The 25,236-nt window shown below is 40.3% G+C and overlaps 1 protein-coding gene and 1 long non-coding RNA gene across 2 annotated transcripts in view; both read right to left on the reverse strand.

Moving 5' to 3' along the window:
* The window catches only part of DGKK (diacylglycerol kinase kappa), a 172,516-nt gene extending 148,019 nt beyond the window's left edge, over positions 1-24,497 (reverse strand). The window contains exon 1 of the mRNA XM_030305352.1: positions 23,892-24,497. Coding sequence (XP_030161212.1) covers positions 23,892-24,497 — 606 coding nt within the window. The remainder of the gene's footprint in view (positions 1-23,891) is intronic.
* LOC115507150 lies at positions 2,026-20,151 on the reverse strand. The gene is made up of 4 exons (XR_003966570.1): positions 20,141-20,151; positions 16,576-16,584; positions 13,409-13,414; positions 2,026-2,085 (listed from the first exon to the last, which is right to left on the reverse strand). It is a non-coding gene; the product is annotated as an uncharacterized LOC115507150 (long non-coding RNA).
* Positions 24,498-25,236: the final 739 nt, after the last annotated feature.

Below are 25,236 nucleotides of genomic sequence, written 5' to 3' on the forward strand. Positions count from 1 at the left end.
ACGGACAGAAGTATATGTATCAGACATGTGCCTGAGGCAGAGATCATGTCTGCCATGTTTGCTATGCTACAACATCAAATCAAAAGGCAATACTATGAAAATATATTCTTTGCTAGCAGCTTCAGAATAGTTATCAAAAGGGGTGAGGAGAAAGGCAACACAAAATCATTTTCTTATTTTTCTTTTTTAATTTTTTTCTCTTTCTAAATGAAAAAGAGTGATAAAGGGGGATTTGAAATCTAATGGCATTTATCTAGTCCTCCATCTAAGGGAAAAATCCTATGTAGATATTGAATTAGTACCTCTACTATCTGCTTTAAAAATCTCCCTAGAGAGCCTCCAAGTGAAAAGAGCCTCTTTCAGGGCTTAAATTTCTGCAGCCACTTCTTCAAAAGTTGGAATAAAGTTAACACTAGACTAAGTTCTCATTCTTTGATCATGAAAGTTCATCATCATCCTTGATAATTTAATTTTTTTAATGTTTATTTATTTTTGAGACACAGAGACAGAGGATGAACGGGGGAGGGTCAGAGAGAGGGAGACACAGAATCGGAAACAGGCTCCAGTGTCTGAGCTGTCAGCACAGAGCCCGACGCGGGGCTTGAACTCACTGACCTCAAGATCATGACCTAAACCAAAGTCAGACTCTCAACTGACTGAGCTACCCAGGAGCCCCCATCATCAATCTTGATAATTGAAGGAAGATCACTCAAGTGTTATCGACATTCTTGCTAGAAGCCAGCATAAATTAAATTGGTGCCAATTCTATGCACCCTGGGTATATGTGTATGTATATATGTGTGTGTGTGTGTGTGTGTGTGTGTGTGTGTGTGTGTGTAACCTGCAGGCTGCCTGCGGAGAGAGTGCTGCAACTGTATCACTTCTGCCCTCCAGCTTTTTGTGGATTCTTTTCTCCTCCTTCACTCACACATAAATTGCTTTCAAATTAAAATTGCTGCTTTTCTGGGGAAAAATCCTGAGAAATATTGGTACCTCAGATATCAGGATGGATTGAAATAATTATTAACTAAAAACTTAGGAAATTCTATAATTAATTAATGTTAATGAACTATCTGGTCCCCTCAGTAAATCATGGCAAGAGGAGAGAACTTATGACAGAAGTCAGAGAGGTGCATACAAAATGCTCAAAAAAACCTTATACTGGAGAAAAAAATGTTCTAACAGTGTATGGTGACAGATGTTAACTAGACTTATTGTGGTTACCATTTTGTAATATATACAAATATGGAATCATTATGTTGTATACCTGAAATGAATATATATATATATATATATATGCATATATATGTCAATTATACCCCAATAAAAAAATTTTAAAGCCAAAAAAATACTTGTTGAATAGAATTGGAAGTCTTTCTATTGACATGCCCCTCTAAGCAGCAGAAGAAAACAGCAGTAAGTAAAGGGGGTACATGATTCTGATGTTAAGATACATTACTAAGAAGCAATGGTAGCCACCCTTGTTATTTTCAGTTTTCTTTACTTTGCATGAGAACCACCCCTTTTAAAAGAGAAGGGGAGCACAGTCAATGAGCAAATACATACATTATACACACACACACACACACACACACACACAGTAGTTGCTCGAAACAAAATCGGTGTCTTTCACATGGTAGCAGCTACCTTTTTAAAAAATAATTTAATGGTTTTTTAAAATTTTTTTTTAACATCTATTTGTTTTTGAGACAGAGAGACAGAGCATGAATGGGGGAGGGTCGGGGAGAGAGGGAGACACAGAATCTGAAACAGGCTCCAGACTCTGAGCTGTCAGCACACAGCCCGACATGGGGCTCGAACTCACAGACCGCGAGATCATGACCTGAGCCAAAGTTGGACGCTTAACTGACTGAGCCACCCAGGCACCCCTAGTTTAATGGTTTTATTAACACAAATACAATGTGCACACGAGCTGTCTATTCATTTTCTTTGCTGTGCAGCATGGCATTGGAATTGGTGACTCTGATGGCCAGTTGGGCTACTCTTTTCACAATGGTTTGTGATTCTTAGAGGAGACATTGTAAGCAATCTCTGCATAGTAAGATTTGTTGCACATCAGCAGCACTTGACTGTTGTGGACTAGGAACGTCTGGAAGCCACTGGGCAGCATGTGCTTTGTTTTCTTATTGTTCCTATAACCAATGCTGGGCATGAAGATCTGGCCCTTGAATCTCCTGCACACCCTATTGTCAATGCCTCTGGGTTTCCACCAGTTACACTTAATTTTGACATATTGGTCTGAGTGGCACTGGATGAACTAATTCGTCCTCTTTTTAACAATCTTGGGCTTTACAATGGTAAAGTAGGAGATGGCTACCAAGGAAGAACATCTCCAAGGAAGAACACATTTACCATTTTTTAAAAAACCAACTAGGTGCCAGGTACTGAACTAAACACTTGATATGTCATTTATCCTTAGAACAACCTAGTAGGTGGGAATTATTAATCTCACATGTAAAATGAAGAAAATAAGACTCAAAGAGGTCAGTGAGAGTCTTTGTCCAAGGTCACAGAGCTAAGAAATGACAGAGCTGGGATTTCAACGCAAATGTGTCTGACTCTGAAGCCCACTATATTATACTGCAATTTCCACAGTTAGTCTCGCACCATCCCCTTTGCAGGTAGGAGCATATCTTGATAATGCCATTTTATACAGAAGGACATTAAGGCATGGAACAGAGAAACGTTATTCTAGAATCTAAAATACTTTCCCTTCCACATAATCCAGGCTCCAAAGGGGGGAAATGAAATTAGAGAATTACCCTTCTTCACTAGGCTTCTACCATAGAAAAATCTCCACCCAGGGATATTAGTCTTAGTGACATATGGCACTGCAGGAGGTGGGATGCAAGATGATCCAACTAGCTGTGGCCGCACCACATTGTGGCAGAGGTGAAAGTGGAACACAGACCTGAGCTGCACCTATTAAAAAACAGTAGTAGGAAGGCAGAAATCTGTGCTTTAACCCTGTCTCCATACAATTTACTTGTTTTTAATAAACTAATTCCACCTTGTATCGATGTGACAGTCATTTTGAATCGGTGCAAAGTGATTTACAGAATTTATAAGGCTTTAAAATACTTTTGAGCCTAGAATTTTAAAGTGATTCCCAGATATTCTATGGTGGGAAATATACTTATTTATAAATGGATAAATAAAAAGTGAAAGGTTAAAGGATTTACCTCAAATCACAAAGGCATAGCTAGGAATAGAATCAGCCTCTTAAATCCCAATCCTGGGGCCAGATGATAAGACTGGTGCATTTTTAATCTCTTAAGAATTGTAAAAACCTTTTGAGAATTCTGATCTTAGGAAGTTCCTAATTATTTATGTAATGAATCATCATTATAAGCATCTAAAGCATTAAAAAAAAAAAAAGAACCATCACAACCACCTTAAAACCTTGTCTCATCTTAAGCCTGTGGATTTGGTTGGCTTTAAAGAAGGTAATTGGCCCCCATTATCCCACACTGTTTAGAGGAATCTATATCATTTCTGGGCTCAAGAGGGCTGCTTTGGAAACCTTGTACTAACTAGCCTGACATGGATTAGGGATTGGTTTTGGAGTCAGGAGCTTTGGGCTTGATTTTTTTTTTTTTTTTTTTTTTTCCTTTTTTTTTTTTTATTTTTTTTTTGTTGTCCAATTTTTCTCATTTATTCTTTTTTTTTTATGAAATTTATTGACAAATTGGTTTCCATACAACACCCAGTGCTCATCCCAAAAGGTGCCCTCCTCAATACCCATCACCCACCCTCCCCTCCTTCCCACCCCCCATCAACCCTCAGTTTGTTCTCAGTTTTTAACAGTCTCTTATGCTTTGGCTCTCTCCCACTCTAACCTCTTTTTTTTTTTTCCTTCCCCTCCCCCATGGGTTCCTGTTAAGTTTCTCAGGATCCACATAAGAGTGAAACCATATGGTATCTGTCTTTCTCTGTATGGCTTATTTCACTTAGCATTACACTCTCCAGTTCCATCCACGTTGCTACAAAGGGCCATATTTCATTTTTTCTCATTGCCACATAGTATTCCATTGTGTATATAAACCACAATTTCTTTATCCATTCATCAGTTGATGGACATTTAGGCTCTTTCCATAATTTGGCTATTGTTGAGAGTGCTGCTATGAACATTGGGGTACAAGTGGCTTTGGGCTTGAATCTTGACTTCAATCCTTAGTAGCCAAGTATCCTTTAGCCTTAGTTTTCTCATCTGCACAATGGGAATAAAGCCAATATCACACACAGAGGATTGGGGTGAGAATCCAAGGACACAGGACATGGGAAATGTGGAAGCATTTTAGAAAATTGTAGAGTATACTCTTTGACATCAGCTGTAGCAATTTCTTACTAGAATGTTGCTGGAGGCAAGGGAAACAAAATAAAAAATGAACTATTTGGACCTCATCAAGATGAAAAAAACTTCTACACAGCAAACAGTCAACAAAACTAAAGGCAACCTATGGAATGGGAGAAGATATTTGCAAACGACTTATCTGATAAAGGGTCAGTATCCAAAATCTATAAACAACTTATCAAACTTAACACATAAATAAAGCAAATAGCCCAGTTAAGAAATGTGCTGAAGACATATATAGACACTTTTCCAAAGAAGACATCCAGATGGATAAAAGACACATGAAAAGATGCTCCACATCACTCATCATCATGGAAATACAAACCAAAACCATGGTGAGATACCACCTCGCACCTGTCAGAATAGCTAAAATTAAGACCACAAGAAACAACAGATGTTGGTGAGGGTGTGGAGAAAGGGGAACCCTCTTGCGCTGTTGGCGGGAATGCAAACTGATGCAGCCACTCTGGAAGATAGTAGTTTCTTCAAAAAAATTACAAATAGAACTACTCTATGATCCAGCAATAACACTATAAGGGATTTACCCAAAGGATACAAAAATACAGATTTGAAGGGGTATATGTACCCCAATGTTTATAGCAGCATTATCTACAATAGCCAAACTATGGAGAGAGCCCAAATGTCCATCAACTAATGAATGGATAAAGAAGATGTGGTACACACACACACACACACACACACACACACACACACTGGAATATTATTCAGCTATCAAAAAGAATGAAATCTTGCCATTTTCAACAACATGGATGAAGCTAGAATGTATTATGCTAAGCAAAATAAGTCAATCAGAGAAGGACAAATGCCATAGGATTTCACTCATGTGGAGTTTAAGAAACAAAACTGATGGACATATGGTAAAGGGGGGGAAAAGGAAGAGATAAACAAACCACAAAAGACTCTTAACAAACTGAATGTTGAAGGGAGGTGGGTGGGGGATGGGCTAGATGGGTGATGGGTATTAAAGACAGAACTTGTGATGAGCACTGGGTATTGTATGTAAGTGATAAATCACTGAATTCTACTCCTGAAACCAATATTGCACTGTATGTTAACTAAAATTTAAATAAAAGGAAAACACAGAATATTGTAGAGTATAATATAAAAATCAAGTGGTAGTCTCAAAAGACCCCTACTTTTTATCACTATAACATGAGTGATTGGGAAGGAAGGGTCTCTGAAAGTTCAATCTGAAAATTTAATATTACAAACATACAGAGAAAGCTGATTAGGAATGGTGTTCCTTACATGCATGACAAGGCCTTCCAAAGGCATGACAAACACACATATACAGATAGCAAATGAGACTGGAAGATGCTATTGGATACCAAAGATTGAATATAGATGCTGCTTACTGTGGAAACAGGCCCTATATGAACTTCATGAGTGAATCATTTCCCTTCTCAGACCAGGGTATCTCTGAACATCAGTCAGAACCCTATAGCCTAATGTCAGACAAAGATGGTATGTGGAAGTGGGCAGTCCAGAAATCAAACAAAAGCAACCTGGACACTTGGATAGCACCAAGAAAGAATCCAGACAGAGTTTCAGAAAAGGGGGAGTTGCAAAGTAAGAGAAGATTAGAAATTATTAATATCCTATGCTTCTGTCTTAACAATTTCCCTTCCTCCTTACCACTCATTCAGTTGTCAAACCCCCATCTTCTCCCAGTTCTTCATTTCTGTCTATATCCTTGAGGCTTCAAATCCTGGGGTCTCCAAAAGAAATCCCAGTGTTTTCTCACCTCAGGTCCTTTGCTCACATTGTTTTGTTTACCTAGAATTACTTTCTTATCACACTTCTGGTACTTCTCCCCAAATAAGAAGAATTATGGAATGTACTTTAACTCATCTCTGAACCCAAGTCTACCCCGTTCTGCTAGGCTCCCATCAATTCTTAACTCCTTTGAACTCAGAGTTTCTCTTATATTAAAATGAGTATCATTTTCTCCTTGGGGTTGCAGTTATTTGTATACTTGGTGTTATTTCCTTTGCTTGGCTATAATTTCCTTCAGGTAAATTACAGTTATCAGCACAGTGCCTGACATGGAATAGGTATTCAATAAATGATTTTAGATGAATGAATGATCATCATCACTTGCAATAATCAGGCCACCATCATTTTTCACCTGGATTTTTGCAACAGCCTAAGTAATCTCCCTGCCTTCTATCTTGTTCTCCTCCAATCTATCCTTTTCACTGTCACAATATATATCTTAGAAAAATTTCTTTCATTATATTACTCTCTTACTCAAGAATCTTAAATAATGTCCTGCTGTACAGAATAGAGTCCAAATCCCTCTGCCTTTCTCTAAAACCTCTTTGATACCAGTTGAATAGAGTCCCTGCTGCTTCCAAGTCTGGGTATGTTGCCCCCAGATCTAAATTTAATTGATCTCACCTGTATCAGGAAGCCTTCCCAAACCAATCCACCCTTTATTGTTCCTCTTTATAATTCTACAGCATCATTCTCTGTACTATACATACTGTAATATAATAATTTCTTTCCTTGTATTGTTATGTACCTGTCTCCAGAGTACATGTTTTTTCTTCGAAATAAGATTGCAGACTTCGTATATACCTTTGCTCTTTCCACACCAACTAGCAAAGAGCTGGGGACCTATTAGGACTTCAGCTCACACTTTCAAACATTTATCATTTTCTTCTATGATTATTCTGTCTGGCCTTACCTGTGCTTCCTTCACTGTCTGGAGCCATTTTAAGGGGCTTATTATACACTTTATATTAAAAAAACAAAGTTTACCTGGTAAGAATAGTTTTCTTTAAGAAAGTCCCTATCTCCCCTCAACATATTCAGAGCAAATCTTATAGTACCTTAAGATATCTTAGTTTACTGTGTTTGGATATCTTTTAATATCATTATACATATAAGACTGCTGTGTGGCTCTTGTTATTTCAAGCTATTAAGTGAGTACTATGTGCAAAAGAGCTTTAAAATAGAATCTTTGATGTAGAGGACAATATATTCTTCTTATTATATTAACATAAGAGAAATGTTCTCAATGCTTCTCTCTTAATAACTAGGTAACTACTAACCTTTCTTAATGGTTTCCCCAAACACAGTATTTTCCTAGGCTTACAAATAAAGACTTGGATAATGAGAGAAGAGCTACTTGCATTCAGTCTGAGGACAACACATTAACAATATTCCATCTCCTTTCAAGGCCATTCAGAGGATTTTCATCAACAAGGAGAAAATAGCCAAAGGAGAGGATAGAGAAGCTATTGAAAAAAAAATACTCGGGATCAACACTTTAAAAAAAATGTTCCTTTAAAAAAAGTACACATTTGGGGCATCTGGCTGGCTCAGTTAGAAGAGGATACCACTCTTGATCTTTGGGTCATGAGTTCAAGTGCCACATTGGGCAGAGAAATTACTTAAAAATAAATAAATAAACAAACTTAAAAAATAAAGTAATCCTTGCTTTAAAAAAACAATACTTTTAAAAAAAATACACATTCTCTTCTTTCTCCCTTCTTTTATAATACTTCAGCTTCTAAATTAATATCTTTTCTCTGCCTATTTTCCCTAACAGTATTTGTCTCCATTTGTCTCTCTTCCATTATCTGATTCTATTTATTTCATTTCATTGTTTTCAATCCAGGATCAGGGGAACAGCCCTCTGACTCTTAAGTTGTTGCCTTTCTATAATCACTGTCTTGAGCACAGGGCTTAACAATACCTCTAACTCAAATTATCCAAAACTGAACTCATAATCTTCCTTTAGTTACTATCTAAGCCTGCTCTTGTCCCTGTCTTCTCTATAATTCTAACAACTCCAGACTCGAAAGTTTAGAATCATCTTCTACTCATCTCTCCCCCATCATCCACATCCAACCAATTTCAAACCAAATCTTATCAGCATCTCTTCTATTTCTTCCCATACTGATTGCCTTAGGTCCTCAACATCTCTTGCCTAGACTGATGTCCCATTCTCTAGAGTCTTCCTATCTAATCCATTCTATATATTGGTAGTTTTCTTAAATCTAAACCTAGTCATGGTACTCCCAATCAAAAACCTTCCATGATTCTCCACTGTTTATGGAATAGAACACACATTCCTTCACCTGGCATTCAAGGCCCTCTGCATTTTAGTTCCCACCTAGTTCCTTCAGCCTTTCTTCCTGATTCAATAAAAGTTTCTACCATATCTAGTCTTTGTGTGATTCTCAGAGCATTGCCCTTTCTACCTCTTCCATGCCTATGCTTAGGATATTCCCTCTGCCTTTTGTCTCTTTTTTTCATTTTTGCCTATCAAAGTCCTACTTAATCTTCAGACACAGTTGAGATCTCACCTTCAAACAACCTTCCAAGACTGAGTGGCTTGCCGTATCTATTTAGCACAGTTCTTTGTCACTAACAAATCCTTAGAAATGTTTGATGACTTGAACTCTCATAAGAGCATGTAAACTTTAGGGAACTCATGACCTGTAGGAGTGAGACAGGCTAAAAATAAGTTAAATAGGAAAACTGGGCAAGCAGCCAGAGTCTCCTCCTTTTTATGCTTTAATGTCCAGCTAAATCTGTATTTGTGTGCATGCGCGCGCGCGCGTGTGTGTGTGTGTGTACACCTACCTACCAGGCTGTTCAGCTACTGGAATATATATACTTGGGTATGTTCCTGGGAGTGAATGTACCAGTGTGCATCTATGGATGTATGCCTGCCTATTCCTGTACCCCTGTAAATTCCTTTTTCAAACCCTTGTTGCAGATTTCTGTTTTAAAATGATGTTCAGGTTAAATGTGATGTGGAATAAAATAGGTACTTTTTGAAATTGCTTCTGAGCATATAGGGTACAGGCATCTAGGGAGTTGCTAAGAGGGACATTGTATTTAAATGTAAGGAATTAGTAGCAGGATCAGCCCATAACACACTATTGGGCACATCAGGAAAATGTACCATTTGCTAAAGGTATTTTACTTCCATTTGTCAGAAAATTGTCATAATATACCAATTGTGTTAGCACCAGGTACTTGACTGCCATCTTCAGGAAAATTGTTACAATAAATATATATATCTTTATGGCTTACTTTGTGAAACGTGTCCCCTTAGAGATGGCAGCCTCATATACTGTACAGACTGTACAACTTTATGTGCTGATCTTTCCCAGTTGCTATTCTTAAAAAAGATAGAAGTTGTCTATCTTATTTAAGGGAAAAGTTGTTCCTTTTGTTTGGAAAAAAGATAGCTGTTAGAGTTTCCTGTGTCTAAGTAGAGACTCCATATTCTCTTTCCTGATCAAATCATTTTCAAGATCAGGGTGCTGATCTGATTACAGGTATTGGTAAAACAAGTTAAGGCTTTTCCTGTAAGCTATTTTGGAAGGAAATTTGGACTGCCAAGGGGACATCAAAGCTTAGTTGTTTCTTCTTAGTCCTCACAAGAAAGGGAGAGCCTTGGAACATTGACACCTAGCTCCAATTTCTAGTTCCAGCTACAGGAGAAATTTGACACCAAGGTAATGAATCAGGAACTTTTCAATTAATGTGAAAAGAATACCATACCTAGATTAAATTCTGATTAATAGTTAAGATAGTGAAAAGGGTACCAAATGGTATCTAGCTATGTTTAACCCTTCTCTCCATATACTACACTTAAGAATGATATTTTTTAGTGTTGCTCTACTTGAGTGTTTTAAGGAATTTGCATTTTTAAAATGACTGGCTAAATAACTCATTCTCATTTTCACCAGAATTAACTATGTTTATGACCAAAGACTAATAATTCAAGACCACATGATCAATATAGAGCTGCTCCTAATGAGTAGGGTACCTCTGTATGAGTTAGAAAAAATTACAACCCTCTGGGAGGATATGAGGCAGCCCTGCCTACTATCACCTACTGGTAATGCACTTGAATAGCTAAGTCCATTTTATTGAGGGGCGACTATATCAAAACTCCTCTGCATACCTGACTACAGAAAGTGATGGCAGCAAATATCATGACACATATACAAATGATACTAAAATAAGGTAGCATTTGCACATTTTTTATTTTTAATATACGTTTTAGGGATGCCTGGGTGGCTCAGTTGTTTAAGCATCTGACTTGATTTTATTTCGGCTCAGGTCATGATCCTGTGGTTCATGAGTTTGAGCCCCATGTCAGGCTCCATGCTGACAGTATGGGGCCTGTTTTGGATTCTCTCTCTCTCTCTCTCTCTCTCTCTCTCTCCCCTCCTCCCCCACTTGCATGCTCGCTCTCTCTCAAAAAAAATAATAAACTTAAAATATGTGTTTTAGATCTAATTTCTCCATGAACCTCTATGATATTTTTATAAAGCAGTTCCACCACAATTTATTGAGTGGCAGGCTGTATGTTGGGCCCTGAGGGCCTTATCCTATAGCCCTAATGGGATACACAAGCTGTTAATCTCAATATTATATGGCAATTGAGAAACAGAAGTTTGTGTAGGGTGCTATGGGAGCACAGAGGAAGGGCACCTAACCTAGATGGGATACCAGTGAAGACTTGCTAGAGGAGATGGCTGAGCTGAGTCAGCAGCACATTATTGGCTTCATTTAAAAGACACAAAAGCTAAGCCATGAAAAGATTAAGCAATTTGCCCCATATTGCACAGCTATGCAGAGTGGAATTATGACTAGAACCAATGCGAAGTAACTCCCAATCTAAGAAAGAGTCCAAACTAGTGAACCCCTGGCTACACAGTACCATTTGGATTTATTTGAGAAATTTTATTTGAAATACTATTTTATTTGAGGAAGTTCCATACTTACATGCCTCACAGATACCTGCCTATGATATTAGAAAAATGCAAGCACACCAAAATAACCCAAACCGCAGCTTTCTAGGACAGTTAATTAGCACCTGTAACACAATCCTGGCAACTTTTAGTTCTTCATTCTGTGGCTGCTGCAGCTTGCTACAGGAAGATGTATCACATAAAAATGAGGCATCAGCTCAAACTTCCTTGGATACCAACTTTAAGAGTTCTGAGTAACTCAAATCATTCCCCGAAGTTCTTCAACCAACAAAGGCAGCTAACAAAAGTACTGCTAATTAAATGTATAATTAGGGTTTATTATAACTATCATATATTAGTTTAAAGTCTCATTCACCACTGCTTTGAATTGGTTTTGTCCTGTTTTTATTTGTGCTTAATTGTCCTGTTTTATATGTGTTTAATTTTATAGGCTACTTCATACCCTTTCTGGATGCAGGCAGAGTGTAAATTTTAAATAAATAATAACAATAGGTTAAATTTATGTAGACTTGGATCTTTTATGTGCTGCATGTACACTTTATAGTACATTAGGACCCCTTACAAAATCAACCTATATGGTACATTTATGCCTATTTTATAGGACATGGAATAATTTTGCTGTTTTAAATTATTACAGAAGCTTATAGTTATATATTAGCTTTTACTACATATTTTTAATTATATCTACAATTTACTTGGTGTAGTGTCCTTGGCCAAGAACACAATCCCCCATAATAAAAAAGTTCCTATAAACAAAGACAATGCATATTATGACAACCCACTTAATGAGGCCTATTGTAACACTTACCTGGGGTCAGGGGAGGGAGGAACTTTCCAGAATGGCCATGTTTCCAGGAGAATATTATTAATTTCTGGAATATTTTAGGCCAAATTTTAAACTGTGACTTGCTTCTTTTTCATATTCAATGTGTTCCTACATCACCAGCGCTTTGCTAAGAAGCCATAATAAACTGGGAATGCAAAATCGCTTTCCTCTTAGCTTAAATTTTTAAAAATATTTATTTATTTTTGGGAGACAGAGAGACTGCAAGCAGGGGAGGGGCAGAGGGAGAGGGAGACACAAAATTGGAAGCAGGCTTCACGCTCTCAGTACAGAGCCCTACACGGGGCTTGAACCCATGAAGGGTGGGATCATGACCAGGGCTGAAGTCGGACGCCTAACCAACTGAGCCACCCAGGCACCCCTCCTCTTAGCTTAAAATAAATCATTAGAAAGGTACATCAGTTACAAACCCATTTTAGCATAAAAGGAAAGGACTAATGAAATACTTCTTGTATTTATATTAAATATTAGGCTTTCATTTAAAATTTTATTGAGAAAAACATTAAAAAGATTCTATTGCTAAAGAGGTTTTAAACATACTAGGCCAAAAAATAAATAAATAAACATACTAGGACAGCTGATCCCCAACGGCCCTTCTTAGAACTTTCCATGGGTCTACAACACTGAAGATAAAAGATTTCACTGGATTTCCATACTGGCTTCTTACTTTTGCTGTACAAAACTCTGTGATATAAAATAGAAAAAAAAATATCATAGAGAAAGCAGACCAGATGCTTACAAAAGTATAGTGTGGGTCAAAGAAAGCCCAAAACAATAGAAAAAGGGTACTAGATAATGTAATTCTTTTCTTTCACTTTTAGCTTTAGTAGTTTAATTTGGAATTTGGCATACAAAGAAATTGGAAGTTAGTTTTTAAGTATATACCCATCAGCCAATCCTCTGCTTCAGCCATGTTATTTTGCTAGTCAACAGCCCTCCAATGGTTGTATCTCATCATTAAGATAATATACACAATTTTGTCAGTTTCCTTCAAAGTTTTAATAGGACTTTGCCATCCACTTTATTTTCCATATTATTTCAGTCTTTATGATTCTATTAGAATGGCCATTTTTTCCAACTCCAGATACTGTACAGGGCCTCATTCTTCTGTCTGTAGACCTTGGTCTCACCTGCCCAATTTAGGGATAACCTCACTTCTACTTGATACTGTCACTGCTTAATTTAATTCTGATTTTCTCTAGGTTTGAGGAGGATATATTGTTCCCACTTATCTCAAACAGCTTCTTTATTTTTCCCCTAAATTTCTTCAATAAAAATGAATTTTCTATCATGTAGTCCCCCTCATATATGAATCTAATCCACCCCTGAAAACTTATTGGATAGTGAATTTTGGATAGGGAAAATTTATTTCATTATTCTACATTAAAAAAATAATAATGCATTTCCATTTCATCTTGGAACCCTCAACTAATTTCCCCAAATATCAGTAAAGTACTCTAAAATACCCATGTAACAATCCTCCAAATATGTATCATATTGTAAAACATTTTTTTAAATTTTTAAAAAATTACTTATTTATTTTGAAAGAGATAGGAGAGAGAGAATCACAAGCAGGCTCCACCCTGTCAGCATAGAGACCCATATGGGGCTGGCTCCAACCCACGAACTGCAAGATCACAACCTCAGCGGAAATCAAGAGTAGGATGCTCAACAGACCGAGCCACACCCAGATGCCTCTTGTAAAGCATTTTATACACCAATTATGTGATTATTGAACATTTAGTGAGCTAACTGACAGATATGTCTATGTGTAGTTCAAAATGATGCCTTACTGTACTGGATACAAAACAAACAAAAAACAAACAAACAAACAAAAGCAAGCAAAGTTTCAAGCTGCCTGGGAGTGTCTATGTTTTTTTTTTTCACCATTAGAAGATGAGATGGAGGAACTCAAAAAATTTAGTGCTGATGAGGGACGATGGAAAGGCAACAAAAGGTTTTTCCAGGAATTTGTAGAAAGACAACTCACCAGTGAAAAGCAATATACTAACAAAACCATCAAGTGAGCCACTAAATGGGTGCTTTGATTCCGTGTGAAACCAAAAAAATTTTTTTTAAAAAATGCCCTGGTGGTCTAGTCAGCAAGTTGAGTAAATTAAAGCAAAAGAGACCATGGCAATGCCAAAATTATCATTTTAATTGTCTTGACAGTCAAGCAGAGTAAGGTGAAGGAGTGAGAAAGGGACAGCAATATCCAAATTCTGAGTAAGAGAAAAGTTATGTTCCACTGAAGCCTGGCAGGACGGAAACAGTCACAGTAAGCATTTATTGAGGTTAGTGAGAAGGCACAAACTTGTTAATTTTCTGAAATCAATAATCTTGTTTTGTAGCTTGATTTACTTGCCTCTTTGCTGTTTATGCTTAGCTGTTTTAATAAAGCTACATCACATTTTTCTTTTATACTGGAAGGGACACACATGGTGATGTAATAAGCCATGAAATAGTATGTTCAAGGTACATAATAAATGCAAATGACACTTATTGAAGGAAAATTAACAATTAAAGTAAGCAGGGACTACTGTTAGAGGTGGGGTTCAGAGGATGGTGCTGTGATGCTGGAGCTGGATTCAGGAGAGTGGGGGACTCAATTGACAGAGCCCAAGTTAATAAAAACTCTCTTGGTTTCAAGTGTCTCTACTCATAGCCAAGGAGATTAACAATTTTGTACTCAGTGGGTACCTTTCATTTCCTGTCTCAAACTGCAAAATCCCAGGTAGAGACATTAGCTGCAGGAGAGGGCAAATGAATGAACATCCAGGATTCTGGAATTTCTTAGTTGAGCCTGCAAGCAGTGCTTCCATCGCCTTCCTACTCCTGGAGGCAGGGGCAGGCTCATTCCTCATGCCCACTGCCTCTTGTTTCAGAAGAATTCAGCAAAACTCTGGGTTGGAGCATCACGCTTATCTTTCAGAATCCCCTGGTAACATGTGCCATGCCCTGTGCTAGGAGGAAAACAAGAGGGTGGGAATCACTGTCCTCAGGGTCGGAAATCTCTTTTATAAGGCTCTTTAAGGAAAAAGGCTTAACCAACAAATGCCTGAAATGCTTTGGAAGATGAAAATCTCTAAGTGCTACAGAAGAGGCTGAAGACTCTGATCTTACTCAATACCACATTATACTTGCCTGTTAAATTACTGATTCAACCTTGGTTGGATTGTATATGGTTTATTAACTCGCTCAATTTTCTACCACAGTTGGCTAATGAAAGCTGAATGAATATTCTATCTCCTCATAATTGTTGGTAATGTCCTCACAGGAAAGTATTTCCCTTCTGGGTAAGAGCAACCTGAAAGAGCATGGTTGGTAACTGTGTGTTAGAGACAAAGCCATTAGTACATTTTTGCATATGGTGAAAAGTGACCCAACTGAGTCTTAGAAATTTAAATTTAGATTTTCTTTTTGGGAATTTAACAGTGGGAAGAGGGTGGATTTTGCTTAGGGTCTCCTTCTTCAAGTCCAAATCACAAAAGCTATTAGGACAAATGAAATCTGGATGTCATAGATGTAAATGTGAGATCACACTGCCAATTGTATATGCAACATTCGCTAGTGTAGACACAAGGTTTGTCTACATAAAGTGTGTACTTTCATTGCTTTACATTGCAATCACGTCTCTGAACAGTTATGTTTTCAGCTTATGTTTATCAATCAGATCATACAGGGGTTTGACTAGATAAACTTTAAGCTAAAATTAACAATTGTTTCCTAAATACAATGTAGAACAACGCAGCACATGATCTAATAATTAAGTCAGGGAGGTAACAGGGGGAGGAGGAGAGCCTGAGACACAATTGTATATTTCCCTAAAGTCTTACTACTGTAGACTATAAGATATATAAGCATATATTCAGAGAAAATCAATGGAAAACAACAAAATATTAATTATCTCTTGATACTTCATCTTGAGTGGTGGGGTGCTGCATAATTTTTATTTACATTTTGGAAGTTTTTAAAAATTTTTAAGTTTATTTATTTTTGAGAGAGAAAGAGAACACAAGCAGGGGAGAAGCAGAGTGAGGGAGAAAGGGAGAGGGCAAGGGAGAGAGAGAAAGAGAGAGAGAGAGAGAGAGAGAGAGAGAGAATCTTAAGCAAGCTCCACCCTGTCAGCACAGAACCTGATGTGTGTATATATATATATATATATATATATATATATATAAATTATTGTCAAGTTAGCTAACATACAGTGTATACAGTGTGTTCTTGACTTTGGGAGTGGATCCCCATGATTCATTGCTTATATACAACACCCAGTGCTCATCCCAACAAGTGCCCTCCTCAGTGCCCATCACCCAATTTCCTCTCTCCCCCACTCCTTCCTCAGTTTTTTCTCTATAAGAGTCTCTTATGGTTTGCCTCCCTCCTAATTCTATTTTCCATGGGCAGAGTTTGCCTTTCTGGAGTGCACAGCCTGACTGGCTGATGGGGAAGGTAACCAGAAATGGGCTGGAGTTGGAGCAGAGGGAAACCAGCTGGGGATTAAACATTTACTACCCTTCGTCTTCAGGTTCTCAATTTAAGGTTCATTGGCATGGTTCTAGAATGATATTACCTTTTCTTTGTATAACTTTCCTAGTCTTTAGAGTGGGGTAGGTGTGGAGAGCACTTTTTCCTAAAAGACAGGCTTTTCTCTCCCCTCTTTTTTCCCCTCTTTCTTTAAAAAATCTCTTTTTTTTTATAAATTTTTTTTTTCAACGTTTATTCATTTTTGGGACAGAGAGAGACAGAGCATGAACGGGGGAGGGGCAGAGAGAGAGGGAGACACAGAATCCAAGGCAGGCTCCAGGCTCCGAGCCATCAGCCCAGAGCCTGACGCGGGGCTCGAACTCACAGACCGCGAGATCGTGACCTGGCTGAAGTCGGACGCTTAACCGACTGCGCCACCCAGGCGCCCCTAAAAAATCTCTTTAGGGGAATAAAGTTTAACGATGTTGGTGAGATTATGGCCAACTTGCCTAAGGTTAGGAGAATTTCTTTTCCTCTTACAGTTCTTTTCTGGTTTTGTTTTCCTTGTGGATGTGGAGAGGATTAAGGTCTATTGATTTTAGTGAAGTTGAAGGCTTCTTTTATGATGGACGGATTTTCCTTTTAAAAAATCTCTGGGTAAAAAAGTCCCTTGCTTTTGGTTGGGTTGTGGGAGCACACCTCTTTAGGTTTGGAGGATTTCCATTTTTATAAATCTAAGTTTTGTAGGGAGAAACTATAAGGGCCACTGGTTTTAGTGAGGTTGGGAGCCCTCCTAAAGGGGGTTTCCTTTCTTTCATTTTCTGTAAAATGAGCAATTTATTTGGAAGAAATAAGATTGGGAGCATCTTTCTGTAAAAGACTTCCTTTTTCTTTTATTTCATTAAAAAATACTTGAAGGCTGGAATATAAATAAAGTCCCTGGGTTTGGGTGGGGTTGGGGGCATCTCCCCTTGAATAAGCTTTAGAAAGAGATTTTGTGAGGTTTTCTTTTTTTCTCCTTTTTGTGGGAGGTAGAGTGGGTTGATCATCAGGAATAATACACTTCATGGACAATAAAGAACTGGTGCACCTTTCCTGAGGAAAATTTCTTTCTTTTAAAAATTATCCCTTAATTTATTTTCTTCTGCATCTCATTCCCTCCCTCTCTACCCCTTCCTTTCCTCCCCCTCTCTCCCTCTCCTTCCACCTCCCCTTTGGTCTCTCCTTTGCTCTCTCTTTTTTTTTTAATTTTTTACTTATTTAATTTTTTTGGAGAAAAATGTTCAGGGACTTTGGTGGGTTTTGAGGCATTTTTATTCTCTAAAACGGAAGTTTCTTTTTGAAAATATTTATACTTCCAATTTTTAAATTTCCTATATTAACAATCAAGTTTTGGAGTTTGAATAAATTCAGATCATCTCCCACTAGAAGGATTTCCTTTTAATTTTTCTTTTTAAAAAATTTGCATTTTTTTGCTGTATCTTGACAGAAAAGTTCATGTGTCTTTGTGTAGATGGAGCACTTCTCTTTAAGAGGATTTCGTTTTCATTTCATTAATATTATCCCCCCCCAACATACATGCCTTTCCATTATTGATTTTTCTTTTAAATCTTAAAATTGTATTTGGAGGATAGGTTCATGTGCTTTGGTGATGATGGGGCTTCTCCCCTCGGCAGGGGAAGGATTTATTTCTTTTCTTTTTTTTTCCTTTTCTGGAAATTAAAAATTCAGGATGTTTGGTATGATCAGGGACTCTGTCCTTTAATATTTCTTTTGTTTGTTAAAATGTTTGTGTGTTTCTGGGATGGAAGGATTGGTTAAGTTTCATCTATGACTCTGATGATTTTGAAAGTATCAACATTTAAAAAGACTTCCTTTTTTGTTTGTTTTTCCCAAAGAGAAAAAATTGGGGGGTGAATAAAAGTTCTCTTCCTTGTTGAGGTTGGAGGCCCTGCCTTTAAGAGGATCTTCCTTTTAGTTCTTTTTGATAAATGTCTTTTTTTGCTTATGTATTCATTTATTCCTTTGTTTATTTGTGGGAAGATAGTAGGTCCAGTATGTTGCAGCTGGAGGAGTGACCTTCCTTTTACTTATTTTTTAAAATTGATATATAATTCACATATCACACAATTCACCATTTTCAAGTGTACAAAGTTAGTGTTTTTTAGCATATTCACAGAGTCATGCAATCATCACTGCTATCTAATTTCAGAAGATTTTCATCCTTCCAAAGAAACCCTGTACCCTTTAGCCATTACCCACACCTCCCCTCTTCCTCTTACCCCAACCCGTAGGCTACCACTAATCTCTCAGTCTCTAAGAATTTGCCTATTCTGGACATTTCATGTAATTGGAAGAAATAACATTAGGGAGATTTGGTGAGACTGGTATACCTCCCCTTTGGGAGATTTATTTTTGCCCCCATAACTTTTGCAAGGGGTTCAGCATGAGACGTGAGGTGGAAATAAAGTTTATAAATTTCATAATTTTTTTAAAGGTTAGAAATACTGTTTACCTTGAGGTGATTTCTCTCTTTTTCTCTTTAATTTTCCTCTTGGGGACATAAGTTTCATGGGTTTTGATGAGAGTGAGGAACACCTCCCTTTAGAATTTCTTTTTTTTCTTAAAATAATTTTTAGGGGAGGGATAAGTTTCATTATCTGGGGTCACTGTTCTTTTCTTCTTCTTTTTTAATTCGTACATTTGTTTTTCTATTTTGAGAATAAGGTTTATTTGCTTTGGTGAGGGTGGGGCATCTCCCTTTAGGAATGGATGCTTTCTTTTTTTAATCCTTGAAATAATTTTTTTTTTCCGTAGAGGGAATTACAGTCAGCAGTCTTTGGAAAGGTTGGGCACCCTATCCCTAGCAGAATTTCTATTTATTTTCTTTCCAGAAAAAGGTCTTCTTTGGGAATAATAGGTTCAGGGTTTTGTACCTCTTATCCTTCCTTCTCAGGCTCCTGTTCTAGGGTGGCCCCCGCTGGGAGCATCAGACTGGGAACAGCAATTGCTGCTTTGAACAAATTCCAGGCTGATGGAATGTCAGCTTAAAGATTCTTCTTAGACAAATGAGGCTCTTATGTGTCAAAGAAAGCCCTATTTTGGATACTTTCAAAAATCCACAGTAGATAAATTAATAATTATATTAGGTGTCAAGTTTTATTTTTCCCTTCTCCCACCCTGCTGCCTTCTTCAGGGAAATAAGAGTTAATAATGCAGAGGAAAGCATTCTGCAAACTGTAAAGGTCCATACTAGCAGGATTATCTAATCCTTATTATAATATCCCTGAATGGCTTCCTGGCTTCTATGGATTTTCCTCTTTTCCTTGGGAGCACTTTGGGAAATGAATCAGCCTTTCCTTTTGGGCTGCAGATGTGCAGAAGCCCCAGTCAGAGATTTTAATAAACACATAAGAATTGTATTCTCAGGAAAGACCACTGACCAAATATCTCATTATCTTTTCTAGAACATACTGCCGCAAATGCTCAGGAGCTCTCAGAATATACCAAATAAATCAGATAGTTTCATCAAAACCTGGCAAAGAGGGGGGAAAGAGCCTAAAAGGAAAGAAAATAATTTCATCTTGACCTTCAACAGGTTAAACATTTGATCCTACAATCCCAAAGCTGTTTATAGTCATTGCAGATATTCTATTCACTTAGGAAAAAATATATTACCCCTGAAACCCACAACATCATCATTAGTCTACTGCTGCTGGGACTGCAAGGGATAAGGACACTTTCCAAACATTTTTTTTAATTGTTGGTAATGTGCTTGTTAATTATGGCTCTAACATCCATTCTGAAAAGGGAAAGACTGACTGCATTTCTTTAAAGGCTATATATTCCAGGCTATTTATTTATTTATTTATTTATTTTATATTCCAGGCTATTTAAATAATCATTTACTTCTTACTCTGAAATCAATGAGAATGCATTTTTATTCATTCACAGCAACAGTCTCTACATCTCGCTGGAAATGGAATTGATAGGTTTCAAGCTTCAGTAAATGTTTACTGAGCAAAAATAGGGAGGGCTGAATTGTACTAGGCACTGAGAGGGAAAGAGTAGCTACCTTTGAGAAGCTCAGAAATAAGTAAAATGATAAAGTATTTAGGTAAGAATTACCAGATATCCTATAAACAAATGCTTGCTACTTTGGAAGAAAGTGTGTGCAAAGAAATACCAGGAAACTGCTCTGTTATGGTTTGGGGTGTAATGGTAACTGGTAATTGATCTATTAGCACATACCCCTCCCCCCCAAAAAATAAAGGCCACAAAACTGTATTTCTTTTCAGATTTTCATTGATCACCTGTATGATGTGGTTATAATTTCATAGCTAGTTACACCCAATTATTAAAAACATAAGCTATCTTTCTTCAACCACAAACTGAGGGGAGAGAAGCAAATACAGTACCCTTCATTTAAGCCCCACTCCCCCCCAAGGAGTCATGACGTTGTTAAAGAACCAATTCACACATCCTTACTTACACTTACTGCCACCAGGTGGGAGACTACAGCTCATTTCCTAGAAATCAAAACATTTTAGAAAGGAAGGAAATAGACAGGTTTTGTTCATAAGATTATGTTATCTTGGTATCTATTTGGAAAGACACATGAGCCCCCTTTTCTCAGTCTCTACCCTCATGATTGGCATGGATTTGCAACCAACAGGTTCTGAAACCTGAAAAGAGCAGACTCCAAACTGGAAGATGTTGACTTTTCTTCCTTCCTTCCTTCCTTCCTTCCTTCCTTCCTTCCTTCCTTCTTTTTTTCTTTTCTTTCTTTCTTTCTTTCTTTCTTTCTTCTTTCTTCTTTCTTTCCTTCTGCAATACCAGTCAGCAAAATTATCTGGGAGAAACCTGCAGTCACATTCAAACACTTTGTTTTGCTCATTTCATCCTTTGACTTATCAGGTTAGTTCCATGTTACTGGTACTGACTGTGCCTTGCCAGGTAGGATCTCATTGTATGATAAGAGCTGTATTTTGTTATGATCTCTGAGTGTGTGTGTGTGTGTGTGTGTGTGTTTCCCCAAGTTTGCCTCAAGGAGGCAGTGTCTGAGAACAACACCTCCTCAGGTAAGATGGCAACCTGTTTGCCTTGAATGTTAAGATGCAAGTCAACTGGTTGTGGGTACTATTTGCCTGAGGAGGATGCAGCAGAGAACGGTCCTATCACTGAAGATCAGATGTTCCCAGCCAGAGAGCAATTGCATAGCAACACCTAGGGGGTTGAAGAGGCTTTGGCTTCCAGGGATCTGAACATATACCCAGATCCTTTGCATCCTTCAAAATCATCTAGAGCCACTGATAGGTTCATCTACATGGCCCTCTTAGCGGATAGTCAGGGTTCTTAACCCAATCCTAAAAGATAAATGACTGGACAAATGACTAACTCTACAGAGGACAAAGTCAAACCTTGGTGGGGGGGGAGGTCCTGGTCCCCTGCCAGGGCTGCCAAATGCCTATGGGTCAGTCACCCAGCACATCTGAGAGGGCACTGTGTAGAGGAAGCTAACCTGATTCCCCTTACCTTGATCCTCCTTATCTGTCTGGCAACAGACATTTTTCCTGTTAAGCTCGTGGGACATGTTTTCCCCCTGTCACGGGGCTCATCCCTAGAGCTCCTGGCCTCTAGTCAGTCTACCAGAGGCCAAAGAGGCCATATATTTGCTGGACATCCCGGTAATTAAGTCCCCAGGTGTTGAGCCAGGTTCCCCAAATCTCACTTAAGAAGGCCATAGGTTAGGTGGTCCCTGCTGGTCTCCCTCCCATCGGCTTCATTGCAAACTCTCCCAAAATGACAAAAGCAAGTCCCAGGTTAGGGTGATCTCCGGTGTCTTGCTACACTGCCATTTCCTTTCCTGAGATTGCTGCAGGGAGGAGGAGAGCCACCCCCCTGGAGAGAGCCGGGTTGTTGGATTTAAAACAACAACAACTTGTCTTAGTCTCCTACAGTCCTATTTTATCTATTTTTAAGCCTCTGCACTTTTTTTTCACCCTGTGAAACTTTTCGCTTTAGGCTTCCTCTTATTCAATCATTTATCATTGCAGTTATTTTGCAAACTCAAGCCTTCCTATTCATAATTCAGGAAGCAACCAGCGGTCCCATTTCCATTTCGCGATGCCAAGTTCTTCCCCCTTCCCCTACATTCTACAAGTGTGCGCTCCACAGCAGAAGGATTCCAGAGTCGTGTCCCTACGCCCTGCTAGGCAGCAGGATGGACGGGTATTGTTGGTGTGGTATGTTATTTCTTTCTGCATTTTGTTTCGTGTTTTTTTTTTTTTTCCTGCAGCGGAAGCTAAATCAAGGTGTATCTATACGTTATCATGATATTCACAGTCTCATGGAACGAAGTTTAGGGGAAAGGAAGAGTAGGGGGAGTACAGAGAAAGCAAGAAAGACAAACAGATTCCTGCCAAAGAGCCAACGGGGTTTCGGGGGTCCAAGGAGAACACAGAAAACCTTCCTCCTCCCCCCACCACCGCGGGTGCGCGAGGATCCTCCACTCGTTTTCTCCAGGCTAAGTGCAACGTTTAGGAAGGCATCTCTGAAGACTGGAAGAGATGAGGATTTCCATTCACACGCTCTCAAATACCAAGTCCTATTTTGGTGTCTCTAAGCCGGGACTCCTGTACCATTTCAACTGGCCCCAGTGCGGGATGCCAGTCGCCCGCTTGTGACGCGGCCCATCACCATATCACCTACCTGCCTGGAAATCCTGCAGACAGATGGAATGGTGGCTTCGACACACGCATGCTCTCCCCCTCCTCCCCAGTGAACCCTGCCCTTCCCCTGCAGTGCGCGTGGGCGCCGCCCATCCCCTCATCCCCACCCGGAGTACCAGCTCCCAGCAGCCAACAGAGGCGCAGGGCACCTCCTTGGAGCGCCGCCAGTTGCGCCCCCACTAATGACCCCCTCCCCAGTGTCAGGGAGGGGGCCAAGCTGACGACTGCGGCTCCGCAGCTTGGGCCTCTGCGGTAGTGACCGTGGCTAAGAGGTGTGTCCCACCCCCTCCCCCCCACTCCGCCATCCCCACCACTCAGTCCCATCGCTGTGTACCCAGGGCCAGCCCGAAATACTTCTCTAGGTCTCTTGCGCTCCGCGGGGACGTCTTCCTCTTCTTTTTCAAGATACAGGCGCTCACTGCACTGCCACTTCTCCCCCCATGGGGAAAACTGCTCCGACTCCCAATCCTTGCAGTCACCCTGTTTTTAGCCCCAGCGAGCCCACTCTCACTTCCACATGTTGCTTCCCGCCTCCCAACCATTTCCCACTGCCCCTCGATCCCCCACCTCTGCATCTCTCCGCGCATCTTTGCCAGTCAGTGGCAGCAGCCAAATGGGATGCTTCGGGTACAGAGTCCCACAAGCTCGGTAGCCTTTCGGCCTCATTTTACTTCTTTTCCCCCCGCCCCAGGGGGTCTTTTTCTTACCTTGATACTGGAGAACAGCACTGGCGTTAGGGGCGATGATGTCTTTGGACCCTTCTCTGGAGCTACCACCGGACACTGCAATAGACGTGGTGCTGGGCTCGGCTCCGGACGGGACTCTGGAGCCGGCTCAGGGCAGGACTCTGTGGCTGGTTCTGGGGCTGGTTCTGGGGCCGGCTCAGGGGCCGGTTCTGGGGCTGGTACTGGGGCCGGCTCAGAGGCCAGTTCTGTGGCTGGTTTTGGGGCTGGTTCCGGAGCCCGCTCGGGGGCCGGTTCCGTGGCTGGTTCTAAGATCGGTTCCGTATCGAGTTCTGAGGCTGGTTCTGGAGCTGGCTTGGGGGCCGGTTCTGTATCTGGTTCTGGGACCGTTTCAGTGTCGAGTTCTGGGGCTGGTTCTGGGGTAGCTCTCGGACAGGGCTCCGGAACAGGCTCTGGACAGAACTGCGGTACCGGTTCCGGCGAAGGCGCGTGGAGCAGCGGAGGAGCCCGCGGCGGCGGCGGCTGCTGCGGCGGCGGCGGCCACGGCGGCGGCGGCTCTGGAGACTCCGCGGGCTGCTCTCCATCCTGAGGCGGGTCAGTGCCCTGGGCCGCGGCAGCTCCGCTGTCCATGGCCGCACACCTCCTCAGGTCTGGGCAGCTAGCACCCGGGAGCTCAGAGGGCTAAAGTACCCTCGGGCGCCCCGCCCACTCCAGTTTGATGACCCCTTGCAGGATGCCAAACTTTCCCCCGCCCCGCTCCATGGCTGGCTCCGCTCTGAGGTCTAACCCAGGGGCGCTCGGCGTCTCCCAGTGCTGGAACACGCCCCTCGGTGAGCGCACACCTCTTCCTAAGCAGCCACGGTTCCGATGGGCGGGAAGCAGAGGGGCTTGCGAACGGGGACTGGACAGAGCGCTTGATGACCTCCTAGCGACATGCTGGAGGGGAGGGGGGGGGGAGAGACAAAAAAAGGGAGGAGGGAGTGGAGAGCCCGGGGCGGGGGGGGGGGCGGTGGTTGGAGCCCAGCAGTTTAACCCTTTGGTGACGTGAATGCAAAAAAAAAAAAAAAAAAAAAAAAGCCGGAGGCAAACTTGAGGGTCTTTGGAACCCCCTCCCCCAGCCACTCAGCTGTGAGCTGCTGCTCTTAACAGCTTGCATCCTGTGTCTGCTCCCTCACCTCAGCAGCAGGTGAGCCTAGCCTTGGAACAACCTCCTGTCCCCCATCTCCAAGCCTCAGTGGGCAAGTAATCCTCCTTTCTAACCGGGGGAAGAAATTTAAGCGGCACGGGGTTGGGGTGTGTGTGTGTGTGTGTGTGTGTGTTCAGTCCTTTGAAGTACAATTTGCACTCCGCCTCAGTTTTTTGCATTTTT

Source organism: Lynx canadensis, chromosome X, assembly GCF_007474595.2.
Source record: "Lynx canadensis isolate LIC74 chromosome X, mLynCan4.pri.v2, whole genome shotgun sequence".
NCBI lineage: Eukaryota > Metazoa > Chordata > Mammalia > Carnivora > Felidae > Lynx > Lynx canadensis.